This window comes from Anopheles stephensi, chromosome 3 (assembly GCF_013141755.1).
Source record: "Anopheles stephensi strain Indian chromosome 3, UCI_ANSTEP_V1.0, whole genome shotgun sequence".
Classification (NCBI taxonomy): domain Eukaryota; kingdom Metazoa; phylum Arthropoda; class Insecta; order Diptera; family Culicidae; genus Anopheles; species Anopheles stephensi.
The window spans coordinates 80,096,309-80,121,701 of record NC_050203.1 but is presented as its reverse complement, the minus strand read 5'-3'; the positions used below and the strand labels follow the sequence as shown (position 1 = coordinate 80,121,701).

Here is a 25,393-nt window from a genome sequence, read left to right as displayed (position 1 = left end):
ACTTGACCAGCATAAATTAGACATCTCCACCAACAGACCATTAAACATGCACGAAATGGCAATGACATTGGACGACATCTTTATTTTGGAGTATTTTTGGAATACTTTACCGGGAAACTTCAAATATTAATCTGCACTTTTTCCCATGCTCGGCAACTTCACCTTGATAACGCTGATTCAGCTACTTTAATCTATTATTTACAATTGAATTGATTTAATCAAGCGCGTTCAATTTCCAATGTTCGCAATTTTCGTCCAAATCAAAACCGGCGCCATATTTGCCCATTCCCCAAAGGATTCGGAAATTTGGGGAAAGCGCGTTCGGAGAAGAAAGCGATGTGGCCCCGAAAATGAATTCCCATTGCGAGATGACGATGTATGTTTTTATTATTGCATCTTCCTTCCCAGTAAGTACGCCGATTCTCGATGCTCACGAGACGGAGCCGCCAGTTTTTCCACCAGCAGGTTTTATTTTTATGCGTTTTTCTTTTGGTGAGCATCAGTAAAATTTCAATAATTCTCCAATTGTCCTGCCTCACTTGAATGCCAATCGGATTACCGGGATTTGCATTTTTGCTCGCTTACATCCACGCACGTGCACGCAAGTTCCAGGACACTTGACCTGAAAGAGCAACGAGAATCAGCTGTTTTCAGGACTTGTTGAGGACATGATGCATGTCCACAAGGGTGAATTTAATCTCCAACGGAAGGGTGGCGGTATCGGGGATGTAGAGAAAGCAAAAGGGCATCTAGCGATGCACACCCACACCGATTGGTCATCACCGGATGAGTGGTCACTTTGCTCAACTGTAAGGTAAGGCAGACTCCGTTTGTGCGCATGTTTGAAAATGGACGGAGGGCATTATGTATAAAAACGGTTCCGTTTGAAAGCGAGGACCACTATTGTTCGTTTGACCGCCGAGCGCCCGTACAACCGGAAGTGATGGAAGTGATGCTGTGCTTGAAAGAAGTTTGCGCCAATTCCTAAAATCCGGATTCTAGCCCCTTTGCTCCCGTCGTTTCCCACTTCCCCCATCAGCAGAAGCAACCGTGTGCCGTGTGCGTGACTGTATGTGAGAAAGGAAAAGTGATTTTTCGTTGTGTTGTTTCAATTTTGTTCCACACGAAAGCTGTGTGCCTAGCGATGGCCGGTGGTGTGTACGGGCGGCTGCTGCTGCCGGCTCTCTGCATGATCCTCACCACACTGCTGGGCGGATCATCGGCCGAGCCGGATGCCGAGCTGGCGGATCGACCGAAAACCGCCTACCTCGGTTGCCACAAACGGTTGTTCACGTACCGGGTGTCCCAGACGGACAGTAAGGGGCGCGAGTGCTGGGATCACGTCAGCGTACTGTCCTGCTGGGGACGCTGCGATTCGAACGAAATCTCCGACTGGCGCTTCCCGTACAAACGATCCCACCATCCGGTGTGTGTGCATGCGGGGCGAACGAAAGCGGTGGCACTGTTGCGCCATTGCCATCCGGATGCGGATCTGGCGGCACGGCAGTACGAGTACATGGAACCGAAATCCTGCAACTGTCAGGTAAGATGCGAGGTGGAACGGTCAAGTGGCTCGTCTTCAAGAACTCAACCAACCCACTCTTGCTCTCTTCCATTCAGACCTGCTCCAGTACCGATACGAGTTGTGAAGGGCCCAAACAGCTCAACACGGAAGCGGTCACAAAGATATTCCAAATCGATGAAGAAGACACGGAACCGGAATATCCCTAAGGTCGTACGCCCACGCTAAGCAACCGCCAAACCTTTTTCCCCCCCATCCACCTCTGGTAGCCATTCAACGTGTAGATGTAAGGAACGAGCCCTGGACCTGGATAATGCAAGATTGTGCCAACGCTTCCCCCTTTGTGCTCCAACAGGTTAAGGAACCAACAACCATTAGAAGGATGTATTTAAAACACTACTAGCGTACATAGCAGAGATAGAGGGATTAAAATAAATGCATTATTTTTATGCCAAACGTACATAAATGGCCGTGTTTGTTCCTTTCTTCGTGGGAGATAATTTAGCTTTAGATGCGTTTCTACTAGTATTGGCAATTGGGAATAGGAGATCAAATTGTTTGGACGTTGTCATCAATTCAGCTGTCGAAATCCCAGATGGCGTATATGCTGTCTGTATATTTTGTCTACCTCATCTTGAGAGGATTCAAGGAAATTTTTAATCGTCCATTTCATCTTAGACAGAGTCCAGATATACCTCAAAAAATCCTGGTACATCTTTGAAGCCTTGTTTAGTCTAGTCCAGGCAGTCACAGGCTTAAAAAGCCTCTTGTCAAGGGAAAGGCCTAGTTTTCGTTGAAGGTCCTTGTACCCCAAAGTTGAAGATTACTGGAGCTCGCGCGATTTTCCGCCTGAAGCCAGGAATCAATCTCAAACGCTTCAAGGATTTATACTCCAAAAGTGAAGATTGCTAGAGCTGACGAGACGCTCCGCCTGCCCCAGGAATCAACCTTAAAGGTTTAGTGCGATTCCCAGGACAACGAATTTCCTGCGAAGGTTTTGTAGCATTCCAGTTATAGGATCAACGGCCCTGATAGACCAATCCTTTCGAGTTTTTCGATTAAAATGATAGTTTCTGCACCTTGTCGTAGGGCACTCTCATATCTGAGAACCAGCGATAACGGACGATTGACAAAAGCTCACCCAGCTTCTTCTTGATTGATCAGTGCTGATGTACGTTGATGTAGTTGAGGTCATCTAGATACTAGATTCGAAGCTCCTTAACCAACTTCAAAATCAAAAAAAGCCTATCGTCATACGAGCCGAAGGACGCCTCTGCTTGTCCTTTTGATGGACTTGCAGAAGCAGCGAGAACTCTAACCCAAATGTTCACTCTAAGGACGGTTCGTTGGATTTCAGGATGTTCTCATTACCAATCCACTCATCGCACACGCAACGTTCGAGACTGTATCGTTTTTAAATTTATTCACATACACTCTTTTGCTTAACACTTATCTAATCGCCACGAGACAAATAAAAAAAAAGAAGTAAAAGATGTAATTACAAATCATAAAAACGCACACACGCACACGCGCACACACAATCAAACACAAACGTACTCCATTGTACTTTAGAGGAACGTGAGGAGGCTTTTGTCGGGAGAACGTTTGCTCAAGGGCGATGCTGTTGTTGCGCTGTGTTGTGTTTTTGTCTGTCTGTTGGCTGGCTTGTGTTTCTTTTCTATTTTTGCAAATGTCAACTAAATGTCCGTTTTTTTGTACCTCTTCAAAATTCAGTCACGCTACACACCTTTCCTATGCTATTACCTTTCTTCGTTTACATTTCGATATTCGATATTAGTTGGCTTACAACACAAAAATAAAACACACACACACATGCGCATAGGTGAGATAAGCGGATCGGGCGGTCTTAGGATGTGTGAGTGAGCGAGCGAGTGTATGTGGCTTCGTCCATCATTATTGCTAGGGTCAGAGCGCTTAAGAGTCAGCAGCGGTGGCACACATTCTAGTTCGGCGCCATCTTAATTTCGTCCTTGCGCACAACATTAAAAAAACAGACAAAATACAGGATAATCGAAAGGGGAAAAAGTAAATGCAAAGATAAATTCACGCGCACACACATGTATGACATTCGTCTCCTGGTCTGCTGATTTTCCTATAGCCTGCCTGGCGTCGTATCCTGTTGAAGTGGGGAGGATTTTTTTGTTTCTGCTTGTATTTATACAAGAGAGTGTTCTAGGTTCAAATTTGGTATTTTCAATGAATGTAAGATTATCCTTCAGCTCGTGTAGCTGTGTTAGTTTTTGCAAGTGTTGAAAAAATATCCTACTCCCTGCCTGGGTTATCTACGCCCCTTTGCTTACGACTTGCTGCTCGGTGGTCTGAAAGTGCGGTACCGGTTGTTTGAAATTTGTAGTCCCCTTGTATAATGTATCCTCGCTTCCCTGCGTCATTATCCTTCCCCGGTTCGCCTCTCTATTCTTCGCCCGTCCTGTGAGTATCTTGTATAACAGTTGGTCCGCATCAACCGCCGTATAGCCGCGTACCAACACCGAAAAAGGCGATTAGAATTATAGTTTGTGTTTGTGTCAGAGAGAATAAAGGATACGGACAATTCGCCTGATAAGTGTAAGTAGGTAGGTAGGGGGGCTTGCTCCACTACATCTCCCACTCGATTGCTGTGTAGTTGTTGTTGTTAGAAAGTCCTTTGGGGCGTCGTCTACCGTTCTCGATCTAACCTCACCCCCAGCGACCTTAGTTGTGATCTCCGTTACGATGGCGGGAACGCGATCTCGATACCGATCGCGACTGTGAGCGCGAGATCGAACGCTTCGCCGACCGGGAATGGCTTCTCGACGGACTGCGGGACACGTTGCGGCGTGGCGTTTTGCTCACGTCCCGGCTCAGCGATCGATTGTTGGCAACCGCACCACCACCACCGCGCTTCGGTGTGGCCTTGGACCTCGAGCGACGGTCCCGGGAGCGGCTACGGGAACGGCTGTAGCTGCGCGAACGAGTCCTCAGCTCGCGCGATCGCGATCGTGGGCTGCGCGATCTGTCATGCGGAAACGAAATCGGAAAAGTAGCAGTAGTGGAATGGAATTAGTCGATCGTCGGCTCGCGTTTAGACTCGATGCACTCTCTGTGTGTGTATGTGTGTTGGAGGCACAGAGTAGTGTAGAGTGTGGTTGGTAATGGTGAGATAACGTGCGACAAAACTTAGTTCGACAAACGCGCAAAAACATAACGCGATGGGAATAGTATTATTAACGGCTGGTTTTGGAGTTGTGAGCTGTTTTTTTTCGGGGTTTGGTTTATCTTACAATTGCGACATGCGATGTAGAGAAATAGATTAACGATCATTAAAGATTTTTAACCTCGGCAGGGCGCGCGTCTGTGTTTCCCATCTAAGGTCCTCAAGTCCTCAGGACCTCAGGCAACAATACAATCGCCTAGGGTCATCCTCGCAAGGGATGTTTCTGCATTTCTGACTTCTCTCTCTCTTAAGTCATGTCTGCCATTTCTAGCTTACTAGAATTAATGATACCACGTAGTTGAATAGTCGTCAATCCTCACTTCGGAGCTACGATCCGGATGAGATTTGAACCCCGGTCCTTGCCGTTGACGCCTCTACATCCCGTCCGTCCATTTCTGACTTCCTTGACATTGATTTTACCCGTCGCTAGATAATCAGTGCTTATGAGATGAGTTTTAATATTGGTCCGCAGGGATTAATTTACACAAAACACCATCAACATTTAAGGCCAAATTGTGACTCCTTGCAGGGGGTGCGAAGGTTCGCTCTGTTGGATTAACCACATTACCAACGGTTCTTATTTTCTTCTCGGTTAACACATAAAACCCACAGTCATTAGTCCCACTCTGCTCTGTTCGATAACGGGTGTAAAGAAATGGGTATAACGGTTGAAAATCATGTTAAAATTGGATATTGGCTTAACTAACAGAGAAAAGAAAACACTCACGCGATCCACTGGGCAGAATTCAAGAGGATGTGCTCTAGAAGCGCTCTAGTTGTCTCTATTAACACAGTGAAGGTAGTAGTCGTAGCAGTAGGCGCAGCCAGCACATTCTGGCAAGCAAAAACCCACGGCAGAGAAGATTCGTTCGATCGCGTTGCCTTCGACGACGACGACTACGGCGACGAAACGGGGCATTCTCTCTCTCTAAACAGAAGACTGTGTCTCTTTCTCTCACTGACGCATCAACCACGCCGTCGAAACTCTACCTAGATGAAGCTCGGTGGTGGTTTGTGGACGCGTGCCGTGTTTGTTGCCAAACTTTCTGCTTGGTTCCCTCCGAACCACCAGGACACGTGTTCTTTTATCGATTTGGCGAAACATTGCCTGTTCGAGTGTTCGGTCTCTCTCTCACACATTCTCTCTCTATATAGGACAATTTGTGTTTTGTGTTTTGGACTTTCTTCAATCGATTCCTATCTTTCCGTCGTCGGCTCTAGTAGCTACGATGGATAGCAAGTAGTAGTAGTAGTAGTAGCAGTAGCAGTAGTCGCTGCGATGCGGAACGGTGCCTGCGGTGGCTTCGTCGCTGTTGCTGTACCGGGTTCGACTACTGTTGAGAGGTGGAAGCAATAAGGATGGAGTTGTTTGTTTGGTTTTCTTTTTCGGTTTTTTCGCTATACTGAATGTGTAGTTTGTTGTTGGAAAATTTGGGGTGGTTTTTACAGGAGGGAGTGTTGAGGCAGGATATAAGTTCGATGCGGGACACAAATTTCTCGGGGGAGGGAGGGTGAGTCTTGAATGAAGAAAAGCGAACAATCAATCAAGCAAATGCGGACGACTCTCTCATGTGATGATGACCCGGTCGCGAGAAACGGATGAATGACAGATGTAGACTTGCAGGGGTGCGAAAAATTAAATCGGGTACAAACATCCCATCTCCCTTGGTATAAACGCAAGCAAAATATTCCCATGTTCGAGGATTTTTTCGGAGGGCCCCATCTACCCTTCTCCCTCCCTCATTCCACTCACCTTTTGCGTCCTCCGCGCCGTGAACGGCCGCAATCGCGTGCAAAGTGGCCCCGACCACCGCACTCGTAGCACCGGTCATCGAACTGAGCCCGGCCACCTTTACCGCCACCGCGCGGTGGTCCACCCCGACCGCCACCGCGTCCACCACGTCCCGTCGACAGCTCGACCCGGGCCCGCCGGCCAGAAATCGTCCGTCCGTCCAGACCGCGCACCGCATCCTCCGCGTCCCGTGCGTCCTCAAACTCGACGAACGCGAAGCCGGGCGGATTGCGGGCAACCCATACGTTGCGCAGCGGACCGTAATACCCGAACGCTTCCTCGATGTCCTGTTTGCTGGCGTTGTTACCTAACTCACCGACGTAAACCTTGGCGTCGTGCGGATAGCGAGACATCTTTGACTGTTCTCGAGGCGTTCACGTACGTTCAGCAGAGTTCCACCCGGAGCCGGCGGCGCGTATCCGTGTGCGTGCGTGCGTGCGTGTGTTGCAGGCGAGCGAGAGAATTTGGATGGCAGAGAATAGTCAGCAAACAACAAATTGTTTACTACAAAGCTACATTAATACACACTGAACTTGAATCCTGTTTTAACATGCGGTGTTTTCTTTTTGAAGAAAAGAAAAGAAACAAATCATAAATATGTTCAACATACCATACTTTGCTAACCCCCAGTACGAGTGTATAAATGCTACCCCTGCGGTCGGACACTGACGCTACCAAGCCGCACGACGGGACCCGCTTCGAACGGTGATTTACACTGGAAAAAGTGCACAGGTGGCCAATCTTTGCGCGGCAAACTAATGGCTGGGAGTTTCGCTACCGCTGGAACGCTTTATCGCACGCGGGCGATTGATTAAAAATGGTCAATTTGCCTTTTTTCACCAGCACGGTCGAAACGCGGCAAATGTCGTTGTTCTTTCACACCAAACAAAAAAGATGTCCGCTTCGCCGCAGCCCAATTAACAAAACCGCAGTGGTGGAAAAATGCGTCTCCGCTGACAGCTGTCAACTGGTTGGCGCCCAAGCAGGCCGACGACGGTTTCGCCGTACAGTGGTGAATACAGGCGTGGTGAGTTTCGGTGTGGGGATTGTGTTTTTCAATTTTTTACAGTTACGGTAATTTTAAAACGAGTTATTTTCAGTATTAAAGGTCGTGCGAATGCAAAATATTAATCTAACCGATTCCTTTTCGAAAGACAGCAACGGATATCAGGCCAGTTCTCTTAGAAGCAGAAGGTAGAATCAACTCAAGAGAACAAAATTTGCCAGACCGCGATTTCTAGTACTGCGAAAGAAGTAGAAGAAGAGGCAATAATAGGCAGCCCACGTTCTCTCGAAAGAATGCAGTGCAGAAATTATTTAATTTTTCTTCTTATTCCTTGTCACTACAACATCTAAAGGCTACGGCCAGCCATTTCTAGCTTTCTGTGACTTGATTTTATCCGTAGCAAGGTAGTCAGCCTTGCTCGGATGGGATTTGAACCCCGGTCCTGCTGTGTCTTCACACATTTCGTTTCACACCGGCGCCGCTGTCACCTCGGCCACCGGACCGCCCCGAAATTATTCATTTACATGGTAATATTTTCCAACCCCCTTTCCTCTACTCTGTCTTCTTCCCTCCCTCCTCCTCTTGAAATGCATCGACATCAAATACAAAATTTTATTCCTAAATTTGATGTAAAGTATGAAAGTACTGTAGGAAAAAAATCACTCAACATTTTCTTCCACCCAACGCATCCTTACGCATCGAAAATCCGGCATTCGGATTCCATCCCCCCAAAATACGTATCTCTCTCACAGCAAACACGTTTTGCATGGTGAGAAAACCGGTCTCAGCAAAACAAACCCCCAAAAACGCAAGGGTTGGGAGAGCCAGAGCGCCAATGCCAGCGCTCTCGCCACAGTCGGTCTGCTCTTTACGCAACGCGAACGCCGCAAACCACCCCTGAAAGATGATAAGAGAGCACGGAAAACCAAAACAATGCTTTAGTCTCGCGAGTTTACTGCTTCCGTTCGGTTGGGTCGTACACGGTCGGGCTGCCGCCAGATCATGCTTGCACAGAGAGGCCGGCCCCCGATTGTCCGTTGTGCGTTTCCATGTGGAAAAGGATCAGAACGCAATCACCGTGCCCCCGTGTGACTTCGTCGTTAGTGCGACCGTGACCGTGAATAGGTTGTGTCTACTTAAAACTGACACACTGAGTTGATAGTTTTTATCTGCGGTCGGGAATCCTTACCCCGGTGGCGTGGTTTGTGTGTGTGTGTGTGTGTCGTACAAGAAAGTTGTAAGAAAGCAATCAAAACAAAAGTGCGTAGCAGAAATACCAAGAAAACGAGAAAAAAATCGAAAGCGGTCGTTGGCCAATTTATCACACCACAGGGCCAATTTTTTATCCTCGTGTCTCGTGTGCGGTGCTTGCATTGGTTTGGGCAGAGGGTTTCTTTTTGTGGGTTTGTTCCCGCAGCCCTTCGAAGTGGTGGTTACATAAATTGATCGAACACCGATCAATTACTTGTTCATTGTGGTTTATTTATTGGTGCGTTGTTATTCGTTGAACAGTCTTCAAAAGAAACACGCAGATAGAATAACGAATAAATCAAAATCGAAACGTGTGTTCAGCCTTCGAAGTGACGGCTGTAAACGATCGTAGTAGCCGCTGGTTTTCGCGCCCTTTTTGCGTGTCAACGCATTGTCACATGGTTGTGTGCAGCACGAAACGTTATCACACGCACTATTCCACAACCGCACCCGTAATACATCCTGCTCCACATCAACAGCCCTCTCCGTGTGTGTGTGTGTCGATAAAAACGTGCGAAAAATCTTTGCCAAATTGAGGCTCTGCGATTGCGATCGGTGTAGTGAAGTTGTACTAAAATCAACGAGCGACCAACGATAGGAGCGCGCACGGTGTAATTTAATTACCCATTTTTTTATGGTTGCTGCCCAGAGTTCCTGCGGCCTTTGGTAACTTATCGTCACGGTACTTTATCGCGGTGTGTTATCTCGTGCATGTATTTGTTTGGTTTCGGATCGTTTTTTTGTGTGGTTTTATTTTTGCACGCTCGTTCGCCTGTGTGAACCGATTCCCGGAGGTTTGGCCGGAGGTTGATAGTCGCCGGAATGTGTCGTTTTGCGGAAGCGAAAAGCGTTCCTATGCGGTGTGTCCGTTGTGCGAGAGTGAGATAAAACAGGGCAGTTGAATGATAAACTCACAAAGTCGCGCTAACTAGCTGCCCAAATAATAGGCGCTCCTGCGAGTGTGGTGCGTGTACCTGTGTGGTGTGATAAAGCAATAAAAGGTAGCCCCACCAGAGGGTGTGTTATGAGGCCAGTTTTGTGAAGTGATACTACCAAAAGATAGTAGATCGCGGTGGGATACAGCGCCGAAAGGGAAGTCGCATCTAAGTTAATATAGAAACAAACAGCAAAAACGAAATGTTGTACAACGCAGATGATTGTCCCGATAGTGGTGGCGATACGGTCGGTTCCGGAGCGGGCGGTGGATCAGCGGCAAGCAGTGGCGGTGGCACGACCGCCGCCGAGCTAAATTGCGCGACACCGACCTCACCGGGGATGAAGCGGCAGGACGCGGTGGTGACGATGCACGGTGACGGGGACGGGTCGATCGATGGGGGTGATCCGGCCACCGGTACTGGCCCGAGCATGGCTGGCTACGAGCCATGCGATCCGCTAATTATCTTGAATCTATTTCAATCCCTGTCCGCCACCACCAACTCGCTGGAGCTGCAGATGAAAATCAATCTTCACGTAAGTAGTTTTGCTTTTTGATTCGGTTGTGCGTTAGATCGGGATCGTGTCATACATTGGGAAAGTGACCGAACCGGACCAACACCCAAGTCTCTCTGCGGTAGCCTGTCATCAATCGGTTTGATTGTGCGCGCGATTGTAATGAAGCATTGGGCGAAAAGGAAGCGCAGAAGTAGCAGTAGTAAACTTAATTAACTTTGGGAGCAGATTCTGAAGCCTGAGCATTGATTAAAGGGCGATACACGATAGCACCAGCCCGAGGTTGTCTGGTTGTTGCCTTTGCGTAGAGATGGATTCGGTCGATAGGGGCGTCGGAAACGACGAGTGACTTTGGCATTCAGATAAATCATTTGGGGATGCTGAGGCCTTTTTTTGGGTATGGAAATTGGACAAAATAAGTTTTGTGTTGAATATAACTGCTCGTAAAAAAACCGACAAATCATAAAGTTGTTGAAATTTACTTCAACTTCTCGATCATTGGGCCAAATCTCTAAGGCGAGGCTCCTAGGATGAGGTTCCTTGGATGAGGCTCCTAGGATGAGACTCCTTGGATGAGACTCCTTGGATGAGGCTCCTTGGATGAAGCTCCTTGGACGAGGCTGCTTGGATGAGGTTCCTTGGATGAGGCTCCTTGGATGAGACACCATTGAAGAGGCTTATTGGTCTCTCGGACGCAAGTTCTTAAACGAGGCCCCTTGGAACGAGGTTCTGAGAAATTGGAAGAGGTCTATGGGAACTCTTATATTAGGTCTCTAAGACGAGGCTACCAACAACTCTTCCTCTATAATATTGTTGGGAGCTTTTAGAGATAATGACCTACCCGTTAGGATTGTTAACCCTTGGAAAGTAATATTTTTGAGACAACATGGTGGCTATATGATATGTTTAGCTATAGATTTTCCAATTCTTTTTGTCTCATTTCCATACACTACACTTCTTGTGAAAAGCCTATTGAGACGTTCTCTGTTACAAGCTTTAACACGTCTTATTTGCATAATCTTCATCAAACTATGCATCCAGCTTGCTTCCATCAGAATGATCGGCCGCATTAGAACAGCCCATCTCTTTGAACTTTTCTCCCTCTACTTCAATCATAATCCACCCGTTCAAGCACGAAAATGGCCGTGTAAAATGCGCCATGTTTATCGAAAAGCCGCCTCTGCTCACGTTTTACTGCTAATGGCGGTATGGGCTTTTCGGGTTTATCGTTCGCGTGCTCTCGTACTCGGCAATAGCGCAAGCAATGACATCGTTAGTTGTCCTTCGACCGTCAAAAACGATCATCATTACAGCATCTCATGCGTCTCGGGGTATTTGTCGCGCAAAGAGTGCTGATGAAGTGCTGATGCAATCTGCGTTAATGTAGCCACACGCCATATTGCTGCGAATGTCATGCGAATTTCGAGCAAGCAAAACTCATCAACCAAATTACAAACAGCGATACGAAGGGATAAAGGTGCACATTAATCAATCCGGAAATGGGGCCCCCGGAGCCCCCATGCGTTGCGTTGAGTAATGAATAAGAAAAGCCTGAAGGGAAATCGTTGCACATCATTATTCGGGGATGTCGTTCTCGCCCAAGGAACGCCGAAAACAATCTAGATGAACATTATGTTTGTCTTTCAAGCAAGTATCCATCCAGTGCGTTACTGTAGACATCTCCTACGCTGCTTAAGAGCTGCTTAGCGGGGATGACAGTTTAACTGGTTGGAGAAGAACCGAAACGCGTCTAATGGCATTGAATGACTGATTTTTTTTTCATCTCTTCCTCTTCCCAAACAGCTGAAGGCCCTCACGAGATCACCGTACGTCTTTCTCGTGCCAATCCTGCATTCCAGCGAGGAAGGTCTCATACAGGTCATTAACGATAACGTGCTCGAGAAGGAGATTCGCTTTTCCGTAAGTACCCTCGAAACGATTTTATGCATGCATTTTAATGTTTCGGTCGATTTTTAAGTGTTTATGGGTGTGATAAAAAAGGCGATACGCGACACCATTCAAACGAGGTTCGATTGATCGATCGTCGGGGTCGACCCACAAAACGGGTTTTAACGAGCTTAATCGCGAAAAAAAAAACGCTCACAATCAATGCTGCCTGATTCGTTCGTCGTCTGCATGCGTGAAGTTCTTCTTGTGATTCACCTTTAGCCGGACGAGCCGGCGAGATTGACGTCGCAATTTACGTCACACGTCGCACGGCACGCCAGCTTAAAGACTGATCGTTATCTCAAGCTACAGCTGCTACTGCGTTCTGTGGCTCGAAGTTATCTGGCCGGGGCGATACCTTTCTCTTGCCTATCGCCGGTAAATGTCAGCGAACGCGTACTTCACTTCTGCCCACTGTTGTCCGTGTCTCAATGATATTGTCATTAGATGGCGCAGATTTTCATTCCGTCTGGCATCGCGTTGTTCCCAGAGTTTGTCTTCTTCTTCCACCAGCACAGTACACCCGCGTGTGCCGTGATGTGGTGGTTCCGTCTGTCTATTATTCTCGTGTCAGTCTGATGTGTTGACAACGTATGCCTACCAATGAAAGCAAGCAGCTGGGTAAAGCACGTGTCTCGCGAGTCGCGAGCTGAACCTAGACAAGATTGATTGTTTGCGGATACTTGTTGAAGACGGGGAGGAAGAGATTTATTTCTGGAGGTGAAGGAGGTATACATTTTTGAAATGCAGTTCTGTTAAGTAAAATCTTGAGGAGTTGGATTAAATTAATGCTGTGCTAAGTTATTAAAGGATTCCTGAGATATTATACCAAGATTGAGTCATTTTTGGACTCCAACAGCATGAAGTGGGCAAGCGACAGACACAATTGGACAGAAATATTTTTAATCTTGTCTTGAAGTTCATTGTCCACCAATATTTTGAAGTGTTCCAAACAATATCAAGTTCCTCATATAAGTTATCTAAAACTTCTCTTCAAGTTTATATTTCAAAAAACCAGGTGATCGTATCAGGTGATCAAGGGACATCTAGTTTGATCGGGGGACAGTCATTACTTTTTTGCGTTGGAAATTAAGCTCATGAACATTATTTTCTATTTTTAGAACGCTTTAATATATCCCACTATCTCCAATCACATAATTTATGCAATTTGTGACAATGATTGCTTCCCATCCGATAAAAACGATCATCACTTACGCTGAACGCTGGACCGGAGCAGCTCCACAAGTAGCCACTCCACTACAGTTTCCAGCATCCACAAAAAAACCTAATCCCCTTCCTCCAACACATCACTAAATGAAGGCAAATGTAATTTGCCCATAAAATCTAACCTCCCCAAGTGCAATTTGTTCATCTCGCCGACGAGATCTCCCTGCTCGTCGGCGCACGTCATATGTGCTGCTGGTGCAATTACTTTTCCAATCAATTCCTATTTGGACGAATGAGTTTCCTTCCGCATTGTGGGGCGCGTGGCTGGCGCAAAGAGTCGGTCATACGGTGTGAACAAATCGCTTTACCAAATGTGCTGCTATTTATTTTGGGGACGGCGAATGAAACGGAAAGCAGGAGTTCTCCTGCAGGGGGGGTTGTTCTTGATGTTTTTCACGTGGGGGGTTTTCCCCACGGTATAGCTCCGGGTTTTTCGTGTTTTCGTTGGAGCTTGTAGCTACGGATGTAAGGATCGAACATCATGCGGTGGTATGGTGTGATATGAAGCCGTAACGGAAGCAGTTTTTCTTGACGCTTTCATGACCGAGATGGAAAACCATAAGTGAGAAAATTTACTTTGAGCGTGTGGTTTGCGTGAATTTGCGTGAGGTTACAAACCTCGTTAGATGAAAATTTAGAAGTGAAGTATTATTTGATCTAGATACTAGTTTTTGAATTTGAATGAATAGTTTACTTGTATAATATAATTTAATCAAAAAGTTTATTACTAATCTCAAGTGCACTATGATGGAGCCTTCTTTACATGGCACGAACTTAATGCCCCGTTCTTGCAATCTATTAGCAATCCAACGCACAACTCTTGCACATGATTTCCTTCGGGACCGTGGCAAAAGCTCTACGATCCTCCATCAATGGCCATTAAATAGCGCTTGATTTCCCAGCGAGTGCTAAAACTAAACATACTATTGCAATTACTACGGACCTTCCGCACTCGCACACCTAGCCCATCCCTCACACGAATGGGTCAGCTTGCTTGTCCGGCAGCACTAATGCTTTCCTCGCTTTAATTTCTCGCTTCACTTGGGTCCCATTCGGCTAATTGTTCGGTAATAAGTTAGCGCTGTTTGTCTTCGCCCTAGCGTGGGGTGTTTAATCCATGACGTTTGATCCGGTTCCGAGAGTGGGGCAATGAAATAATTCCAATTCGACACTGAATAAACAATAAGAGCTCCATCACGATGCATATTTTGCCAATCACACGAATTTATCTGTAGGAATGTATATTTAAGATCGTTTTTTGGTGTCATGGGCAATGTAGTGTAGTAGCTGATACACTGACTGACAACAACTCGGTGATATAACACGGTGACGCTCTACAATAAAGCACGGGGGTCGAGCGAAAAGGAATTTGTTTGAACAACTGAGTCGTCTGTTTGCTTTTGGGGCGAGAACGAGAGAACGGCGAAGAAGATATCTTATGTTATAAGGTTTTTCCCCAACGGTATCATCAGATAAAATGCCTTGAGAGAGGGCCACGGAAATACGATGATTTTGACCTATTTTTCACCGAATTGATGTGTTGACGAGCGGTGGGCATTTTAAATCACTATGGGCGAGATTGAGTTAATGGCGTGACGTATATTTTTACATTTATATTTTATGATATTATATTTAATTTTCTTTACTGCTTCCTATAAAATATATTGATTTTTAATGAAATAACTAGTAAGGAGCACAGTAGTAAACGCGTATAAAGATGTGCGCGAACAGATTAAGCGGGATTTGAGCTCAGGTCCGTGATAACACTGAGGAACGTGTGAGATGCGCAAGTGTTTACGGCTATGGAGGACGTTAGCTATCAGAGCGTTTCATCGCGTGTATAGTTCGAACTCTGGTGGTTTTCTCACATCTCACATGCTTTTAGGAATACTTATTTTTACAATATTAACTAAGAAATGACGCAAAAAGGTATTTTTATTTATGTGCTATCTTTTTCAAAATCCCAGTGTACAATAACTTTACCTTTCCAAATCTTTTCCACAACTTTTGAAGGGTAAAAGGCGCTCACGCTGGCCCGCCTAGCATGTGCTAACATTTGTCTTTTATGCGCCCTGCTTTCATTCATTTGCCGAGTCTCTTCCGTCGCACCGGCCCACCGTTAAAAAAACCTAAACACGCGGTAGCATCATTGGGCTTATCGCAACACGAAAGACCCTTCGGTAGGTGATAAAGATAAAACCCCTTCTTACGGTTACTCTTTCGCCCTGTGTATTTGTGTTTATTTTTTTTCCTCTTCCCCGAGTAGCATAATACCAGCGAGCTTTTATCCGCTTTTCTTTTTCACGGTCCCTTTTTTTTGCTATTCATTCCATCACCGGGTTGATGAGCCTAAAGACCGCGGTAGCATTAGCTCGTGTCTGTGTGTCTGTGTTTTAATATCACATCGATGTGAAGCTTATCCTATCCAAAGCTCCAGGACACATGCAACCAGCGCTGACACAACTACAACTGCTTAGCAATTTTTCTTTACAATTTGTCTTGCTGTTTTGTTTTACCCAAGGAAGGCCACCGTAGACGGAAGTATCCGTGGTGGTAACCCTTTCGGACGAAGGTTTTTCTAGATATGGATGCGTTTGGTTACCCACATAACACTCCCATCACTATCCGATGACGACGTTTTCTTTCGACGCGGAAAAAAAGGAAGGAAGTGGAGTCACATGGCGGCACGACCACCATCACGGCTGTGTGTCTCTATCGCATCGGCTCATCTGTTCATATCGGGCCCTCCTCAATAAATAGCCCACCCCGACTCATTGACGTCAGTCGCCGGTCGGAAGGAACCGTGCAGTGCCGTTCTTCTCATGGTGCCCTTTGCACGGGAAAGATTTGTGGGGCTAAACAAAACCAGTAAAAACTCACAGACAGCGAGGAAGCTAGCGACAAAATGGGTTGTGCACACTGGGGGGAGTTGTGCAAAATCTGGCAGCATTTTTTTCTCCCTCTATGGCTTCTTTGTATCTCTTTTGGAGTTAGATTTTTCAGCGCGGATAAATCCGGTAAATATGCATCACAAGAAGATATTGGCGTTGCTGTTGTTGTGTGTTTGTTGTTTGTCGCGTTTCGAAGCTCCGGAATCGAAACGAATAATCATCGTTCAGCAGTGGCAGCGAGTTTTGGACGGTCATCGGTCGAAGATAATTGGATGGGACGGATGGGTTTTTGTTTTGTTTTTGTTTTCTGTCCTTAACGAGGTGTTTTGTCCCATAGTCGTCATTAGAAGGCATTTGTTTTTGTTTATCCCCTAATGGAGCTTGACTAGTTTGACCTGTCAGTTAAGTTTCAGTATTTTAAATATATTTTTTTCCTCTTAAGAGGTTTTGAGTGAACTTTTAAAACATATTTTTAGCCTGCCTAGCAAGCCAAACTTCAATGTGATGCAAATTTAATTGCACAGCTGGCTGTGTTGGGATGATTTCGGGCATCAGCAATTATGGCTGGCCCAGCGTAATCAGCCTCAAAAGTTTTGTTGTGAGCGCCCCAAAAGCTTCGCTGTTTTGAGTGAGATTTTCACGCGGCACTTGCTGGTAACGGCAAGCGGGAAAATTTTGATAAAATTATAATTTTTGGGATGGTCGTCGTCGACGGGTCGTTATCGTTGTCGGCGGGTCACGACGAAGAACCCGGTCTGCAAAACTGGATGCGTTGGGTGAAATTTAATTTGCTCCGGAAAAATGTATGTGATTATGCGTACGGCTAATTAGGAAAAATTCTTATTTGCTTTCTAATCACAATCACGCCGAGCTTATATTTCTCGTTTTTTCTGAGATTGTAACCGCCAGATTGTGGCTCTCTTCTTGAAAAATAGCTGATACAACCAAGTTAGGTTGACAAGGTAACGATAAAAAGAAACGGTCGGAAAACCCTCCTATTGTCCTTACCCCGTTTAGCTACGTGAAGCACAATAATGGATAAGGAAACGAGGCTTGAAACTTGCCTAGCTAAGCACTCCCTGGCTTTGTAGCGTGGGGTATGCTCGATTGTGTGTGTGATTGAGTGGAACCGAATCTCAAGGAAAATCGGTCCGTTAGGCACGCTCGGTACCGTGTCCGGCGTTTTTTGCTCTCTATCTTCCGGTTGACTCCGAAACGATCATTTCCAAGAGCGGCATGGGAAAGCATGCCCGGAAACTGGACCATGCTATCGTTTCGATCGAGCCAGGCTTGTTACACTGAATTTCCGGTCGGTGTTGCCGAGTGTTGTTTCTGCTTGGTTGGCGATTGCACGTGTGGCAGAAAAATGAGCACTTCCTAGCTGATTGATAACTTTTTCACGATTGATCGGGCTCGTTAACTGTGTAAGGGCACAGCAGATTTCATTTCATGTCAAGTGAATTAGAAAACTTGTTCTGCCAGAAATGCTCTTGGAGAATGGAAACAGCTAATAAATTTCCCCCACAAAACGTCCTGTCCATCATGGGCACGTCACTGAGGCAGATTTGCATTCAGCCCGCATTTCACGCCACTATACACAAAATCTTCTACACAAAGCAAATCACTCTATCCGTGACAGATATTCAAGACAGCGCACTCTTGAAAAGCAGTCGCGTGTGTTGTTACTATGGAAACGGCAAGGTGTTTTCAGGTGCCGTTACCGCGTAATGCTTCGTGTGAAGATGAGCACATAATATGATAATATTCCACCGATCCTTTACGATTTGGATTCCGTCCTTTTTATTGCAGTTTTTTGGTGTTTTTTTCTTCTTTCTGCTGTTGTTGAAATTTTCAATGCCGGTGATTTAACGGTTGATATTTTTGGAGCTAGAGCGGAAAAACGCTCTCGAAGAAGAAAAGCAGCTTACCCGACGTGTGATGGAATGCTGGAAATGAAATATCCAGTGAGGGTGGGTTTTTTTTTCTTTCCCGAAAATGGGAAAAATTCTTTCTTTGGTTTGAAATGAAGATAGCTCACGCTGTTTGTGAATAAGAAAAGCACGCCATACGATTCGATCGTTTCGATTGCATTCTTTTTTGTGAGGGCTATCACGACATGTTGATTATATTTTAACCTTTTTTTTGGTGATGGATTCTATGAGCGGATTGCAAGCATAATTAAGGTATAAAGTGTAAGGATGGCAATAAAGAAAATATTTGGGGTTTTAGGTTTCGCTGCTTGCCGATAAACAGCAGCAACAATATTTAATTTTCATAATTTGTCGGGGTCTTATGATACGTATTAATGCGGGAATTTCAACGGATGTGATTAAAAACGGAGGAACTGTGCACCGTTTAGGTAGCAGGCTTAAAACTCCAAACAGTCCTATCTTGTCTGGATTGAACATCAGCCTTTACAGATTCCACAAAACTGATCTCGTTTTTCAGTCTGGTATAGTCAGTGTGAATCAATGTGAAAAGATATCCAAGATTTTTTTTAAATTTTATCGAACTAACTCTCTGATGAAACGACACTCTCTCCCTCTTCTAAGCCTAACGACCTCTTGTCTGTCATTTCTGTCTTACTAGACTTAATGATATTGCGTAGTTGGACAGTCGATCTTTGCAACGAGGGAACGGTCCGGATGTGATTTGAACCCCGGTCCTGTCGTATGCAGACCGGTGCCGTTGTCGCCTCTATCGGGACACTACAAGATGTGATAGTCTTGTGGCTTACTTGTAGAGTAGGCTTACCCAGGTAGCTGCAGCTAACGGACTGGTCAAGAAGAAGTAGAAGGTCCAAGTCAGGACGCTTGGCTAGTGAGCGGATCTGCAATAAAGCATACATCAACAGTATAGTTAGGAAACTAATCAGCAGTTTTTGATAATGTGTAATAATACCTCAGGATGGTTCGGTGACATCGGCCATTACTTTACAGGGACCAATATGAAGTCTCATTCCCCCCGGGGAAACTCACTGAAAGAATAACAAATAAAGGGTCTTTAAAAGCATGTAAACCAAACAACCATAGGGCGAATACCTTAGTAAATTATAGCGTCAAATAAAAGATATATAAAGCTCATCTTATAGAGACGAAGCGATATGATATTAACATCTCTTCTTCCAGCACGTCCTTTCTTGTCAATAATCCCTCTCTACGTCATAACCATTTTAATCCTTATTGAAGATAAGCTTATTGTGCTTTTTAAATCGATAAACTACTCTGATTTACCGATAATGCAACCATTTACCGGCTTCTTATTTAAGCTCCATCAATGTTATCTTTTTCCATATTTACTAGTTAGTTTTACTTAGCTCCAGTTCGGTTCAAATTCTACGCCGTACTGTCTAGATAGCGTGAGTAGATTGTATTGAGTCAAAGAGAGAAAAAAACCCATTTTCATCCACCGACTCCCCATAGAAACGCGGAACGAACGCTCAGCGCGGGTTTGTCTGTTTCGATGGGTGGGTGGGTGCATTTTCCGCGCCAATAAAGTGGACTGTGGAGGAAATTACCGCACAACGCCGTAGCACGGCCGATCCGAGGGGGGTAGGTTGAGCATGCAACTGGTAGAACGATTTCGTTTGACGTTTCGTAATCATCGTTCCTATTGTGTGTGTGTGACGCTATACACCGTGAGCTCTAAACCGTTGTGCAATTGCCTCCATTGCATCGCCGCGCATTGGAATGATGCAATAGCGATGGGAGTGGGTTGAAAATTAAAGTACTGGCTCCTAACCCAAAACAAGCGGGTGCTCATTTTCGGCAAATTATCCTCTCCAACCAACCAGGTTTAATCGTAAAAGCATCCCGAAAGCACTACGGAAGGAAACAAAAATTACAATATGAATATTCATCTCGTGAGTTTTGCCTTTGCATTAATGGCATTGCCATTGCAGAAAAGCTTTTCACCGTTTAGCCTTTTTGAAATCTACATCCCCTAGAAACCGAACGATTATTCATTATATTACCCGCTTTTCCGCATTCCCGGGGTCCTGTACTTTGCTTAAAGGTACGTTATAAAAGGTGTACGCTGGGAAAGTTTTTAGAAAATTTATGATTCCTCACTCTCTCGCCATGCTCGCTACACACGCTTCCAAACCAAACCACTACCTCGGTTTAGACTATCAGCGTTGGGTACTAAATTTCTCATAAACGTTGTCAAAAACATTTCCTCACTTTCACCAGGGAGAGCTTTTCGAACCTTTCCACTCCCATCCCATCGCATCCCAACCCCGTGGGTTGCCCGTGCTGCTGCAATCTTTTCATCTACCGACAGGGGGTGTAGATTGTGACCGGGCTGATAGCGAATGGCTAAACAGGAAAGCAATTTTGGTACGCTGCCAGTAAGCTGTCTCTACACTAATTTCCATTCGGTTTCGCATTTCAAAAAGCACCTCTTTGAATGTGCTCTGGGAGTTGATAAAATGCACGGGCTCGCTCCAGTACTGCTGGGTATGGTTTTGCAGTGGATTTTTAGAGAGAGAGAGACAGGAGAATGATGGGGGTGCGCTGTGGGTTTTGTGGCAGGGAGGCTTTCCACTTCCCGTCCGAATGCTCCTCTCCTGGGACTTCGAGCTGGGTTTTTATTTTCTTCCCGGCCACCATTTTAGTTTTGCGTGTTGTTTGCGCTCTCTTGCTCAGGGAGTGATTGCTTGATGCTTTGTTTGGGGGAGTGTTGATGCAAAAGCTAATGCGCTGTACAATAGTAGTATAAGCAGCAAATCCTCATCGAACAGTATAGCATCAACAGCTGCATAATGTGGCTGCTTCTACGGCTTTTCCATTCTTCAAAGAATAAGGAAAGAAGCAAAAGTGAAATAATAAATTTCCACTAACCCAAACGCAGAACGACTAGGTACCGGGACGACAACGAAAAAGCACGACAGTGTCTGATGGCAAAAATAATCCATAAATCAATCATAGGCGTGATAGGCTTGTTTCCTTTCGTCGTCTGGGAGTTTCTTCTTCGGTATATAGGCTCTGCATAAAGATGTCAATAGTAGTACGCTTTGTCACTTTTGCCTACGTGGCAAAAATTAAACTACCCCTCTCTTGGCTGGGGGGCGTCTTGCCTGCGATGTGTTTTTTTTTTATTGCCCCAGGCCGTATCTTATACATCGTACACTATGGGTCACCAGAGTCAAAAACTTTCTCTTTTGGTTTAATAATCAAATAAAATCAGTTTTTATTTTTCTTTAAAATAGATTCTTAGTATTTCATACAACTTTTACACATTCGCATCCAGAGGGCCCCTTCCCCATAAACTAATTTAATTCTGTACAAAATTTTCTTTTTATCTAAAATTCGATGAATTTGCTCATCACTTACACTCGTGTATGTAAAAAAAATGGCAACTAAACAATGTAATATTAAAATATGTAAACAAGCGTTTGTGATATGTATCTTTGATAATGTTAAAGTCACCATGTTTTTTTTCAGTATCATTGAACAAACATTTTCTTTCGATGCTGATGTTATTGAGACAATTACGGTCAATTTGAACAAAATGTTGATTAAGTAAACTAATTTGTATGAATATATTTTCATTGCTATCAATTGATTATTAAGGTCAACTTCGTTGAAGGACTGGGCGCCTCCAGCCAAATATTCCATCATCAAAATAAGGCTTAAACTTTTCCTCAAGAAATCATAAAAAAGGGCATTTGAAAACTGTTTTTAAAAATTAAAGCAACACAAAATTTAATTTTTTTGTCTATATTCAATTTTTTTATTTATTCCTTTTGAGTTTTTCAGGATATGTGTTCTTAAATATTATATTTATAATAAAAGAGTTGGAATTTTATGTTCAAGAGCAAGTAAGGTTGATGATATTTCGGATTGTTAAAACTTCCCTTACTGTGTTTATCTAAGAAGAAAGCAGACTTAAGCTGTCCATAGGTCTTGCTTTTGACCACCTCTACCCCATAGTGCAGTGTCCCCACAAGCTCTACTAAACAACCGACGGGACTAGTGATTTTTCGACAAAGGGAGATAAAAAAAAAACAGGCAAAACATAAATACTCACTCTCGAACACGAGCACGGGGCCACAGAACTAGCCCCGTGTCAGCATGTGCAGTCCCGAAAATGAGTCTCCCAATGCGACGACCATCGATGAATGTCGATTGGATTTCGGCAGTGTGTTGCTGTTGGCTCGTGGCTGTCGGTGCTGTGCTGAGCAGATGCTACTTTCGCATTTATTGCCTGATGATGTGGTGCTCAAAACCGTGCGGATGCCAACCGAGTCCCACAGCCACACATGTGGCACCCGGTCTGGCCCCCTTATTGGTCACAGCATGTTCGTGCAGGGACGTGTATTGCATTTCCAAAATTTTCTCCCGTCCACCGGCAGCTTCCGACGGTAGTAGCATTATATTGCGCACTTTATTGCATGGCCGGTATGCGGATCGGTCCGGTCGATCGATTGGTGTGTCAGATTTCGGAAGAACAGGAAAAGTAAGCGAAATAAAATACAATCCCTCCCCTTATTTGATGCCATTCACGGTGGACAAGTAGGGTCCTTCTGCTCTAAGTGTGTTGCATTTAAAACGAGCGCTTATAGACAGAACAGCCGGACCCTCTAGCCACTGGGGTTTCTTTCAAGGCCATACAAAAACCTACTTTAAGCCTCAAAAGGATCAAAATAAAAAAAGAAAACCCGGAATCTCCCGAAACAAAAATAAAGACATTTAATAATACCGTCATTATGGCTCCTCATCACCATCGTTGGACATCGTCGGGTGATGAAATTTGCTCGGTGAAATGTTTGCATTTGAAGTGGATGGCTTTTATTACTGACGCTACCAACCACCGCCGGACGATGGCGCTTGTTTGCTTTCGAAGCATAGAATTTGGCTCATTATTCTACCGGGCGCGCGTTGTTTATACCCGCGAAAGAAGAAGCTTGTGATGAAGGAAAAGTGCCGGCAAAAAGCTTTTCTCCGCCTCCGATGGAATGGCCGAAAAAGGATGGCCGTGTTTTGATGCGGCGGGACACGAAGGTAAACCTTAATCTCTTCCGACAAAAGTTTTCAATTTATGTGAATTATTTTCCATTAACAAACACAAAGCCCGGACGTTTTATGGGATAGGTAGGAGGAATGCATTACTGTACGTTCGGCTGGCGGGTACGGGATTAGCGCTCAAGTCTCACTCGCTCTTCCCATGTACACAGTACAACAGCTCATTACGTGGTGACGAGGGTTGTTCGCTAGTAGCCTTCAAAAGGATACAGGAATGCTAGAGTGACAAACCAAGGACCAAGCAGTAAGTGACGGTCAGCAATGAAGCTTTTTTGTTTTCAAAATATCTGCTTTTTGCGGGAAGCTGTGTTGACCATTTTAGGGAGACCAGATTGATAGACATTTACAGTGAGTGGAATAAAATGGCGCCAGGAAGCAACAGAAAGAGGTAGCAGCTTCCAGAGATTTCAAATTGACTCAATTTGTTCTTAAAAAATTAACGTCATTAGACTTCGAAGGATATTTAAATTTCCGTCGGAATCAAAACATGTTTGTTTTTACATTTATATGCAACTTACAAAATTTCAGTCAAATATGTATCGCTTCAAAGAACGAACGCTCAGTGTATATTTGGAAGTAAACTATTTCACTTAGGCCATTTAGTTCGAAGTAGATTTCTTTTTAATACTTTGGGAGGGTAGAGCTACCTAGTGAAGAAAGAGCTTCACAGTGAGAATATAATTTCATAATGAGTGCAGACATATCTAGTGAGGATAGTGAGGACATAGACACCTACAGAGGACAGAGTTACCTAGTAAAGTTAGAACTATCTGTTTAGGAGAATTAAAGAGAAAGCATAGCTACTTCGCGAAGGAAGAATAATTTAGGGCAGAGTCCTGACTAAAGTGAGACCAGAGCTACTTAGCATTGGTAGAACTATCTGTTGAGGGCAGAATTATAGTGAGGGTATAGCTATATTGACAAGACAGAACTTAGTGAGGAGTTTAACTTTATAGTGAGGGCAGAGATCCCTAGTGAAGGCAGTGTTTCGTCTATAGTTGGTAGAAGAAAATCCATTTCCTTGATAGCTTTATATCGAGGACGAAGCTTCATAACAAGGATGGAGTTTCATAGCTACCGAGCCGCCGAGCTACCATGAATAAGTAAAAAAGCGCATTCAGAGTCCTCAGTTTATTGAGGTGAAGCCTCAATGTAGTTCTTCAACTTACTTATGTTTGAGGATGACTATTTTTGAGCTCATGTCTTACAAATACCTCGAGTAACTTGGAGACATGAGCCTCGAGTAACAAGGACGATTTAATCAAGTAACTTGAAGTACTTCAAAGACATCAACATAATTTGTAATCCATTTCTTTCTACTTATCAAATATTGTCAATCTCAAATGATCTTCAGTCTTCAACTTCAAGGAAGGTATAATTCTAAAATGTTGATCTCGATCTCTTTGTTCTTCAATATTTCGCCTTCCAAAAGCCAAATAAGTATCGTTGGTACAATGAACAATTTGCTCATAAATTTACGAATGGTAATGAACGAGAATTTCAATATCAAAGACTGTTGGTCCAGTGAAAATTGTGGCATTCAATGGAATATTTTCAAATGAGGGTCCAAGAATTCGCATTACAACTTCATTACTGTTGTTCATTCAATTTACTTCATTACTCGCAAAATGGAATTCTCATATTTAACTCATCGTCATTCACCCTGGCGAGGAATTTGCTGTATTCTAACGGGCAAAGTGAAGTAAACTTTGTTGCCTCATGGTTGAGCCCTTTTGTGTATTAAATAATGGCAAATTTATGTTCAAAATTGAAAAGCGTCCTTTTTCGATTGCAATATTGCGAACAGATTTTTGTTTGTTTACAGCTGCTTTTGTGAAAATGGGATTAAAAATCAACCTGAATCATGCAGTATGCGTGTGTGGTAAGCCTACAGTAGTAACCTTTCACGTGTTTAATACATTTCCCCCCCTCCAAAATCCCAATTATCTCGGCTCGGTTTATCGACGATATTGACTTGGGTACGTGAGCATAGATCAACATCAATCATCCGTAAACTCCACCGTCATCTCTGGCCGGAGCTAAATCACACAGAAAATGCCTTACGCCCG

At 44.6% G+C, this 25,393-nt stretch overlaps 3 protein-coding genes across 4 annotated transcripts in view; 2 read left to right on the top strand and 1 right to left on the bottom strand.

The window, feature by feature from the left end:
- The first annotated feature begins 884 nt into the window (after window positions 1–884).
- LOC118509169 (thyrostimulin beta-5 subunit) lies at window positions 885–1,982 on the top strand. Its single transcript, XM_036049428.1, has 2 exons — window positions 885–1,543; window positions 1,621–1,982. The coding sequence occupies exons 1-2, from the start codon at window positions 1,145–1,147 to the stop codon at window positions 1,729–1,731; spliced, it is 510 nt and encodes a 169-aa protein (XP_035905321.1). The 5' UTR covers window positions 885–1,144; the 3' UTR covers window positions 1,732–1,982.
- A 936-nt stretch (window positions 1,983–2,918) lies between these two features.
- Window positions 2,919–7,451, bottom strand: LOC118509168 (serine/arginine-rich splicing factor 7). 2 transcript variants are annotated; one of them, XM_036049426.1, is made up of 3 exons: window positions 7,139–7,451; window positions 6,490–7,032; window positions 2,919–4,535 (listed from the first exon to the last, which is right to left on the bottom strand). In XM_036049426.1, exons 2-3 carry the CDS (start codon window positions 6,879–6,881, stop codon window positions 4,235–4,237), a joined length of 693 nt encoding a protein of 230 aa, XP_035905319.1. In that variant the 5' UTR covers window positions 6,882–7,032; window positions 7,139–7,451; the 3' UTR covers window positions 2,919–4,234. The 2 variants fall into 2 exon arrangements, with proteins under 2 accessions (XP_035905319.1, XP_035905320.1); XM_036049427.1 differs by having other exon boundaries at window positions 6,490–6,887.
- A 1,020-nt stretch (window positions 7,452–8,471) lies between these two features.
- The window catches only part of LOC118509167 (cGMP-dependent 3',5'-cyclic phosphodiesterase-like), a 47,810-nt gene continuing 30,888 nt past the window's right edge, over window positions 8,472–25,393 (top strand). Inside the window, exons 1-2 of the mRNA XM_036049425.1 lie at window positions 8,472–10,255; window positions 12,038–12,154. Of these exons, the coding sequence (XP_035905318.1) occupies window positions 9,923–10,255; window positions 12,038–12,154 (450 nt within the window). The 5' untranslated portion in view covers window positions 8,472–9,922. The remainder of the gene's footprint in view (window positions 10,256–12,037; window positions 12,155–25,393) is intronic.